Below are 9,933 nucleotides of genomic sequence, written 5' to 3'. Positions count from 1 at the left end.
AAAAAAAAAAAAAGAAGAAAAGATACAACAGCAGAGCCATGATGGTGGTTACTTGATCTTTCTAAGTTATTAGGCGCCTTGGTACCTCTTCAGTCACTGCCTAGGATACTTAAGGAGAATATCCGCGACAATTTCTTATTATTCTATATGTGACAGTCTCGAACAATATAAATTTATTGGTAGGCTCTCTATCAAAATACTAACATGGAGAAGGAAAGAAAGAAGCTGGGCCTGCCAGCGCTGCGCTATCTAGTGTGCGAAGGGGGTTCCTGCCCTGTATTCAAACAGGCCAAAGTATACAAACATCTTGTGTTATTGGTGAATGCCCGTACTCCGTGACACTATACATATTACTATTATAATCTCTATATCTAAAATAAACCTTTGAAAATGTTTTACGAGTGAGTTATTTCCTTTTTATCTATCTAGAAGCTAGATAGTATTCAGCTGAACTACCCTGCCATCAGCCAATTTTGCTGATGACGTATGAAAGAAGATCAATCCACTTTTTCGCTCAGCTGAAAAGAGCTGGATTATACTAGCATATCAGATCACAAAAAAAATGCAAGGCCCACTATTTGGTGAGTTAGCGTGCCCCGTAAAGTATTGATTTTGATCAAATTAGAGACAACTACGCTTCCCACATCTATTGTAAATGAACCAGCCATGTTCTCAGCTCCTGGTCTGCACCGCTAACACAACATCCACTTCGTGTCTGGTTAAAATAGCAGCTGAAAATCTCAGCTGAGCTGCCCAGATCCGTCTTTAAATTAAGCTTGATACCCCTCTCTCCCACTCCATCATTTACCATCTTTCTCACATCGTCACAAACCAGAAGACTCAATTCAATTCAATACCAAGTCCCAGGCCTAATATTCTCAAAATGCCAGTCCAAGTCCTCCAAGAGTACGCCTGCTTCTCATCTTGAGTCCCTGCTTATATGACTAACTCCTATTTCTTCTTCTAGCCCCGGCGAAGTTTTCGAGGCCATTATGAACAGCCCAAAGCCAGTCGTTGTGCATTACTGGGCTCCCTGGATGGGAGAAGAGTCGTCATTAACTCCCATTTTTTGGGAGGCGGATGAAGACCGTGGAGGGAATGTTGAGTTCGTCATTGTGGACAGTGGATTTATTCATCCTCAGCATAGCCCAGATGAGATGCCCTTGACGGTTCTCTATAAGGATGGTGAGGAGGTAGATACTGCTTCGTTTGATCCTATTGAGACCCAAGAACTTATTGAAAAAGCATAAGGGGCTGAAAGTTGGGATGATATTATGTGAGGAAATATAGTTGTTGTATTTAATTATCACAGCTCATGATTTACCTGGAATGATGATTTGACACTATTAATAAAAATATCAAAATTGTCACGGTGCCAGCCTATTCACTTAAATCTCATTACCTTACGTGGGTCTCACCCACCTATGCATATAACCCACCTCTGCATATAACCCACCTCTGCATAAGCCCATTCGAAATCGATCGCCCCTCCATTTCATCCCATAACTCCACGCTCAGATGCCCTGCATCAAAAATGGATACAGAAAAAGAATTCAATTGGCTATTAAAAATCTCAAACAAAAAAAAAAAAATTCCAACTGTTAGTGTGGCAGCTTGTGTTTATGGTGTTCAACAGTCTACCTTACATGCTCAGGAGTCTTGAATGAATCCAACTTCCAGTCAGGAGAAAGCGCGTTTAATGCAGTCCTACCTGGCAGGCTGATACAATGCCTCAGGGACCAAGGATGGCCCCCCACAGTGCTCCATTGGGTGGCAAGCTTTACCCGTAGCCGAACAGCAGCCATACGGCTGGATGGGCATCAGAGCCCCATGCTTTCGCTGATGATTATATGAAAGTCAATTATGTTCAGTTATTTCTCAGAGACCATTCACTAATCCAGGGTCTCGTACAGATACCAATCCAGTTGGATGCACTCTGCTACACCTGGGAGAGCTTCAGCGGCAGGTCTATGCCACAGACCATGACTGTTATTTACAAAGAAATTGAGGGAAACTTATGGAAAATGGATGTCGCGAGACTGGAAAAACAAATTGACGGGAAACGGGTGATGTCATCTGATGTTGAAAGTGCAAAGATGGATCAAATTGTCATAGAGATCTATCTTCTTGAAGGCCTTGCAATTACAGGACTGCATAAAGACATTATATACTTTGATTCGGAGAGCCGGAATGCTATATCAGAGCAGTTCCAACTCCCTGGTGTCCCTGGTGTCCCTGGTGTCCCTGGTGTGACTATATTGCTTGACAAGACTCTTCCACGCCTCTCCTTTCTACGGACGTCAGACCCTTCACAAAAGAGCACCAATCGGAGTTACCATTTGCATTTGACATTTCAAGAGTATTTTGCAGCACGGTATTTTGTACGTCAGTGGAAGGCAAGGCAACCTCTCAAATATCTTGAACTTAGACATGACAAGGAAATGAAGAAGACCAAGCCTGTTAAATTCCTTCAGAAACATAAATGCCATGCACGCTATGATATCTTCTGGAGTCTTGTTTCTGGATTGATTGACGCTGAGGGAGAAAGGGAAACACTCTGTTTCTTCCAGACTATTGAGGAAGAGCCACGCGACCTTCTGGGACCTACGCATCAATGGCTGATCATGCATTGCTTGAACGAAGTGGTGCCACGACAGGGAAGTCAGTCTTTCTCTCAATTCCAATCAGAGCTAGAGGGTCAACTATCTTTATGGCTATTGTTTGAATGCAAGTTTCGAGGACAACCACCCTGGCTAGCAGGCAAAAGGGAGTTTCCAGATAAGGCCGTGAAAGGAGCCTTAGCACAAGCGTCTGACAAGAACAAAATATTACTTTTTAAATCGCTCCAGTCACGACCTGTTATTTCATTGAGTGTCCTGGATCTGGCAACTTTATATTTAAGACATGGTGCCTCCCAACCCTTAGCCATAAATTTTCTCAAAATTCTACGTGTGGCAATTGAGGCGCTTCAGAACCAAGGACCACTGCCTGGAGAGATTGTGAAGGCTGTGGCGGCACGATTTGAGGACAAGGACAGACATGTCCGACGGGCGGCAGTTGAAGCCCTTCAGAATCAAGAGTTGACGTCGGAGATACTGAACCAGTATATGGAACCACTACACCCGAATTTCCTAAAGCGAAGTCTCAACGAAAATCTAACCTGGTGTGTTGCGGATGGAATCTCTTGCATAACAATCGATACTCGAGAGATTCCCTTAAAAGGCCAACTGGACCAGCTTGAGACGTACGTTAGAAGGCGCAGGAAAGATTAACTAGCTATTCCTGTCACAGGCTCGGTAGATAGTAGATAAAACAAATGATATTCATATCTGAACCAGGTATCTATCGACAACAATATCGGATCTGGAGAAAAAGAAGAAGAAAGGAAAACTATCCATTCATCGTGTGACCACGTGTCAAAGGGCTAAGGCTTGCCTTTTGCTCCTATTTCTTCGTTGGCAATATTTGCAAGCATCGGCAGTTAGCCATTAGCTGCTTATCGTCACATAACATAAATTGAATTTTTTATTGTTTATTTCATAAATAGCCTCGGCTGAGTCAGACAGAGCTTCGGCATGATAGAGCTTAATCATGCCATTAGAGACAAAGGGGCCCAGGACGTGCTTGAAACCAAGTCGGATGCCCTGTACCATGCGGATCAGACCCTGGCTGACTTGCCCACTAAGTACCATTACTGCGTAGCTACAGTGCTTGAAGGCTCGGGGCCGTGAACAATATTTACTGGATTGAATATCTAAAGGACATACTCCAATCCCTCATCCTGACTAATTCCCCAATGACCGACCTGGGTGATTGCAGACAAGTCGATGTGCCATTGTTGCCACTCAAGACCATCAAGCAGTCCAGTCGATCCCAAGAATGCACCCAATAATTTCTACTCGAAGCGTATGGGCGGTTGTTCTTCAGATTCTGATCCGCTCCCAGAATATGGCCTTTCCCTACTTGGTCTCGGCCTGCTATGCTCCTGGTGTCCAAGCGGAGGGTGCAAACGGGAACAATTGAGAACTACTTCTGACTCGGGCACCATTAATACGGTTCAAGAGCTCGGTCTCGGACAGAGACCAACCAATATTCAAGTGAATCATCGGCGCCATCGTTGTGCGAAATCGGAAAAGGACCATCTAACCGGGAATCGTTTGGTTAGAAATACTATGACAGTACCAGTAACTCGCCGATATGATGTTTTCCCTTCAAACTCTCTCTAGTGCATGCCACTTGCTAATTGAACAGGGCGTATTTTGATATAGATTTCTATATCGATGAGCTTGACGACGCAATTAGCACATATTTCGCATACTGGGACCAGAAGATCCTTCCAAAGATCATGGAAATCTGCAATGTCTTCACCAACTGCCTGTCGCAGATAGACGCTCGCGTGCTTATGGGAGCTGGAAATGACGGTACATAGGCTCAGGTTAAGGATTTAGTTACATTTTAGCAGTTTTGAAGCATGGTAGCGCCCCAGTGGACAGTTATCGGTCATCCAAACAATTCCTGAAAGTACCCCTCAAAAGTCCTCACCTTCAGTCTCGGAAACAAATCATTATGTACCTCCCCCTTCGCTCTCCAAAACCGCCCCGCCCCCTGCATTCCCTTCACCAAAAACCAAAAGTCAACCGGAAACGCACTCGGCGCGTCTCTGAGCTCCTTGGGTGCTTCCCTGGGATCCCGCATTACCTTATGCATAATCTCCAGCGGAAGCACGCTCTTTTTCACTTTCTTCCCGGAGTATTTCTCTAATAATCTTGCAATGTCTTCGTGGCTTATATGATCGCTGACGCAGTTTAACCGCTTGTTTTCGCTGACTTCCGGATGCCGGATAGTTTCGAGGAGAAAAGCAGCAAAGTCTTCTGTATGTGTAAAGTCTGCAGTGGCTTCAGGGGAACCGATAATGTGGATTGTGTATTCGTTGTTCTCGGGGGATGTTTGAGTCCACGGACACCAGGTCTTTTCTCGGGGTTGGTTGTAGAAGTCCCCGCAGCCGATTAGGGTGTATGTCATTTTGCCAGCTGTGATAGCTGGGTGGTGCAGGGCTGCTTCGTTACATTGATCTTTCATGTTCCACATCTGTTTTTCGTCAGTTTAGCCCTAACCATCATTCTATTCTAAGGGACAAGGAAAAGGCCTACAGGATGGATGTACCCACCCGTATCCCCCGGCTTCCGATAAACATGATGCGATCCATATTCACTCGGATAGAACCGTCGAACGCCCGCATCCGCCGCCGCATCCTGGATAACGCTCTGCGCTTCTAATGCCTTGCCATTCAGTGCGCTAACCACCGCATCTACTCCCGACAGGTCCTTTGCGAGGTCTTCACGTTTTGCAGATGTTAGGTCAATAGACTTTGTGCGGAGGTTGGGGTGTTCATTTTCGGGGACTTTGGAAGCTGTGCCTGGGGCGAGGATCTGGATTATATCGAGGGAGGAGTCGGTGAGGAGGACGTTGAGGATTGCAGTGCCTAGTTGGCCGCTTGCGCCGAAGAGGGCGATTGTGGGCATTTTTTTGGTCTTTTTGGCTGAGATTGGGTTTGGTTTGCTATGTGATATAGATGTATATTGTTGTATTGCCCCATACGTCATGTATACACAAGTTGAGCTTCCGGTTTCAGACTACATACTAGTAGTTATGCTATAGATTATTATATGTTACTTGCTTTATTCACTAAATAGCCAAGCACTTCCTAGCCACTATAGGTGCCCAGAAACCCCGAATGACATCATGGCCATCCATACCGACAAACTCCGGCGGTATCCAAATGGGTGAATATACTCATTAAATCAGACCTGGTCACAGAGCAAACCTCTCTTTCGGCCATAACTGTGCCCCATCCCACCGATAAGTCCCCGGTGGTAGCACAACCAACAACTCCATAACCAGCGCCCTCCCCGAATCCCTAGCCCACCACATCCGCCCATCCAATTGTCCCAGCAACACCCCCCAATGCATCAGAATCAGCAACGGAAAAGGCTTCCGACATCGCAAGCACTCCACAAACTCCTTCCCCACAGCTGAGATCCATGTCAAGACAGCCGATGGCTCTCCCGATGTGGCATACCGCGAGAAACACCGACGAAGGAGCGAAATAGCCTCATTGTTGACGCGGTGTTGATCAGGGTCAAAGCTGGCTAGGGTTTCGTTTAGGGTGGTGAGTTTTGTAAAGGCAGATCTGGTGTCGGGGATGCTCTGGTCAATCTCTAGTAGTTCTTTTTCTGGATCGATGCAGTCGTTGAGGAAGTCATGGCGGCGGGTGAAGAGCTTGGCTTTTAGCCAGGGTTGGGCGATGCTTAAAATTCTTTTTACGCCTTGCAGGAGCTCGAAGACCACGACAATGTTCTCTATCATGCTATTGGGGGTGGTTGTTGGGGCAGTAACTCGAGCAGTGTCATTTCGCTCGATTGTGGTGAGTTGGAGTTTTTGCGGGAGAGCGATGCTGATGACGGTTATGATGATGGAGTGGGCGAATACTGCTTCGCAATTCAGCGGTGTCAGGCTATTCAGGGCCCGCTGGAACGGCGCAAAGGCCTTGTTGTAATACCGCAGCGCCGTGTCGATGTATCCCAGCGCAGCAGCTGGTGCATCGTCTTTGTCGACGGTGGTGGTGGCCCGATGCAACGCAGCGACTGCCAACACACTATTCAATAAAAAGTCATAGGCGAGAGCCTTTTGCGGGATAACAATCTTCCATGCATAATGGTCCGAGGGATCGTTGCAAAGGCTTTCATACGTCTCCGTGGAGAATTTGTGCATTAATTCTAAATCCACGAGGCCGAATGAATGTTCCCGGGAATCATCCTGATATCCGCTTGAAGGGACTGGCCGCCGAGGAGCATTGGCGTAGGTACAGTCCAGTTCGCGAGCTATGCAGTTGGCACATGATGGACCTTTCTCATCGCACTGGCCAGATTAGTACGATCGATCGATCGACATACGCTGGAAGGAAAACCGATACGGAGCGAGGATAGCACTACTAGCCTACCTTAACACGTCTGCGCTTGCATTGATCACAGCCATTCCGGGACTTCTTATGGGCGCTCCGCGGAGGCATATTGTATTAAAATGCGGAGAAAAGTGGCAAACTTGGCAAATAGTCGAACTATTGCATCCAACAAAACAAGGAAGGGAAATGAATTGATTGTTGTCGTTTTCGCTCGTTTTCGCTCCGGCCTTATGTGCCCTCGTTCTCGTTTTCGTTCGTTTTCGTGTTCGGCTGTGCATTTGCCGTGGAGATGCATACTGCATCGGGCCAATGGTGCCCTGGTTTATCCTCCGCAGATGAAGATCGTCTGTCGAGAGTTTACTGTATCAGGGCTCAACTATACAAGTACTACTAGTTCAGTATTCTTTGTAGATGCTAGAACTATCTCAATGTGGAGTGCATACAGTTGAGGAGAAGTCCTGCTGGAATGAAAAGACTCGGCAATGCTATATAAATGGCCCTGTTCTCCCTCGAATTAGACTCTTCCACCCACAACGCATCATCGCCACGAACCGATAAGCAGACCAAAGACCATTTCAGTCATCATGAAGTTCTCCAGCGCTTTGATCTCCCTGGCCGCCGCCGGTCTCGTCCAGGCCGGCCCTGTCGCCAGGCGTGGTGATATTACCGACGGTACGTCTTCTTCTGCCAGCTGCTTCATTAACCATGCTAATAAAAAAAAATCCAGCCGACATCCTCCAGTACGCCTTGACTCTCGAGCATCTGGAGGCTTCGTTCTACGAGCAGGGTCTGAAGAACTACACCCAATCGGACTTCATGGCCGCTGGTTTCAAGGACTCTGCCTTCTTCACCAACATCAAGATGGTTGCGGAGGATGAAAAGGCCCACGAAGACTTCTTGACCAAGGCTTTGTCTGCTGCTGGTGTCAAGCCGGTCGAGAGATGCACGTACTCTTTCCCGGCGACCGATGTTAAGAGCTTCCTCGCTGTTGGTAGCATGCTGGAGGGTATGTCTGCCCCTGAATCATCAATTGCATGATGGAAGATACTGATGAATACAGGCGTCGGTGTCAGCGCCTACCTCGGCGCAGCCGCCCACATTATGAACGCTACCTACCTTTCTGCAGCCGGTAGTATTCTCACCGTCGAAGCGCGCCACAGCGCCTACCTCCGCGCTGCCCAGGGCGAAGCCCCTGCCGCGCAGCCTTTCGACAACCCCCTCGACTTCAACGAAGTGTACACCGTCGCTTCACCATTTATTGCCTCGTGCCCCGACAGCAACATGATGTTGCCCGTCAAAGCCTTCCCGTCCCTCATGATGACGGGCGGCAAGGCGATGACCGGCTCCATGGTGCAGTTGATGGCCGGCGAGGGCTTTGAGAAAATGAACGCTAAGGATGTGCATGCTGCTTTTATTACTGCTACTGGTCCTGTCTGGGCGTCTATCCAGGATAAGGGTAATGGGAAGTTCATGGTTACTGTTCCTAAGGGTGTCATGGGACAGAGCTACGTTGTTTTGACCCGTGGAGACAAGCAGGCTACTGATGACAACATTGTTGCTGGTCCTGCTATTATTGAGGTGTGTACCGCCATAGAACCACTGGCATCTACTAGAAACGATTGCTGACAGTATAGGTCTCATAGGTCTCCGACATGATGAAGAGCGGTGACATGGGCATGGGCAGCAGCAGCATGATGATGCCGATGCCTACGCCCTCTGCTTCCATGTCCGAATGGATGCCGTCTGCCTCGGGTTCCATGGCTATGCCCTCCGGCTGGATGCCGATGGCCTCTGGATCGATGACCCCTAGTGCCTCGATGAGCTCTCCCTCGTCTTTGTTCACCGGGGCTGCCGCTAAGAACTCAATGAGCGGTGCTTTCGGTGCTGGTATGGGTATTAGTGCTCTTTTTGCTGCTATGATGGTTTAACGCGTGGGATTTATATTTGTGTATTAATATGGGGGAATAGTCTGGTAATGAGTCCATTGAGTTATTAATGTTCATAATATTCATAATTCTATGCAAATGCTTTTTTTTTTTTTTAAAAAAAAAAACATTCATTTGATTGCTAATATTCTTTCGATACAAAATTTCTATCATTTAGAGGTAAAATGTACTCAGGCTAGTCGTCGTGGATACAGAATGGGGGATTGGATAATATAGTATCAAGATCATTATCGTACTGAAAATTATAAGCGCAGCCCATCCTGTAAGAACTCATCCCGCCGTTGGATTTTGGGTTATTTCTTCATGCCAAGGGGAGCAAGTAAGTACTTTTGGAATGTATGTTCTGGTTGATTTAGGGTTGGCTGTACGAAACCAGATAGTTATCTGAGATTCTGGTAAGTACAAAATGTCGAAAAAAAAAAAAAAAAAAAAAAAAAAAAAAAAAAAAAAAAAGAACTTAGACAAAATGTCTATTACAATCAGTAGTAACTAGTTATCGATATAGTTGAGTTAGTCCTGAATTTAAAAAGAAATGGTCATCACCATTCAGTCGCTAGAATTATATATAAAACCATAGTATTATACTGCTATTTACCGGCTAAGTTTTGAGAATAAAGCTTATTGAAAACATATGCCTGACCTTCACATAATTCCTGGACGACACAAGTCTAAGGTGGTATTTAATGCCGGTACACTTGATCCCTCTCCATTGAAAACTTCTCAAATATCCCTCTCCCACACCCCACCGACAAAACAAATACAACGCAGCACGATGAGCCTACAAGAACCCGTGGAATACACCCGCGAAGAAATGGCTCAAGTCCTTTCCAGAAGCGAAAAGATATGGTCTCCATTTGTTCCGGTCACACAACAACGCCACGCGTTACCGACATCCTGCAACGGACACCCGCGATGCCGAAAAACTCCCACGCCGAATTACTGAGAAAGGTTACCCTCGGAAATGGCGAACTTTCCGTGTACGGTCGTTCCAGATGGGATATCACTGGATCTAGTGAGTGGGAGCTT

At 46.7% G+C, this 9,933-nt stretch overlaps 5 protein-coding genes across 5 annotated transcripts; 3 read left to right on the top strand and 2 right to left on the bottom strand.

Annotated features, from left to right (window-relative positions):
• The first annotated feature begins 609 nt into the window (after nt 1-609).
• Nucleotides 610-1,376, top strand: EURHEDRAFT_385974 (uncharacterized protein). Its single transcript, XM_040779664.1, has 2 exons — nt 610-906; nt 968-1,376. Exons 1-2 carry the CDS (start codon nt 884-886, stop codon nt 1,248-1,250), a joined length of 306 nt encoding a protein of 101 aa, XP_040639229.1. The 5' UTR covers nt 610-883; the 3' UTR covers nt 1,251-1,376.
• Nucleotides 1,377-1,535: 159 nt separating this feature from the next.
• Nucleotides 1,536-3,812, top strand: EURHEDRAFT_522845 (uncharacterized protein). The gene is made up of 2 exons (XM_040786873.1): nt 1,536-3,244; nt 3,563-3,812. Exons 1-2 carry the CDS (start codon nt 1,851-1,853, stop codon nt 3,729-3,731), a joined length of 1,563 nt encoding a protein of 520 aa, XP_040639228.1. The 5' UTR covers nt 1,536-1,850; the 3' UTR covers nt 3,732-3,812.
• Nucleotides 3,813-4,018: 206 nt separating this feature from the next.
• EURHEDRAFT_536355 (NAD(P)-binding protein) lies at nt 4,019-5,522 on the bottom strand (the record flags this gene model as incomplete). Its single annotated transcript, XM_040787332.1, has 2 exons — nt 4,019-5,088; nt 5,151-5,522. 2 exons carry the CDS (start codon nt 5,520-5,522, stop codon nt 4,501-4,503), a joined length of 960 nt encoding a protein of 319 aa, XP_040639227.1. The 3' UTR covers nt 4,019-4,500.
• A 66-nt stretch (nt 5,523-5,588) lies between these two features.
• EURHEDRAFT_411825 (Zn(II)2Cys6 transcription factor) lies at nt 5,589-7,136 on the bottom strand. Its single transcript, XM_040781739.1, has 2 exons — nt 7,001-7,136; nt 5,589-6,918 (listed from the first exon to the last, which is right to left on the bottom strand). Exons 1-2 carry the CDS (start codon nt 7,067-7,069, stop codon nt 5,812-5,814), a joined length of 1,176 nt encoding a protein of 391 aa, XP_040639226.1. The 5' UTR covers nt 7,070-7,136; the 3' UTR covers nt 5,589-5,811.
• A 265-nt stretch (nt 7,137-7,401) lies between these two features.
• EURHEDRAFT_45946 (ferritin-like domain-containing protein) lies at nt 7,402-8,714 on the top strand. Its single transcript, XM_040784583.1, has 4 exons — nt 7,402-7,633; nt 7,689-7,967; nt 8,022-8,539; nt 8,596-8,714. Exons 1-4 carry the CDS (start codon nt 7,546-7,548, stop codon nt 8,602-8,604), a joined length of 894 nt encoding a protein of 297 aa, XP_040639225.1. The 5' UTR covers nt 7,402-7,545; the 3' UTR covers nt 8,605-8,714.
• The last annotated feature ends 1,219 nt before the right edge of the window (nt 8,715-9,933 follow it).

This window comes from Aspergillus ruber (assembly GCF_000600275.1).
Source record: "Aspergillus ruber CBS 135680 unplaced genomic scaffold scaffold00011, whole genome shotgun sequence".
In the NCBI taxonomy this organism is placed as follows: Eukaryota; Fungi; Ascomycota; class Eurotiomycetes; order Eurotiales; family Aspergillaceae; genus Aspergillus; species Aspergillus ruber.
Note: the sequence above shows the minus strand (reverse complement) of the source record. Positions and strands in the feature narration are given on the sequence as shown.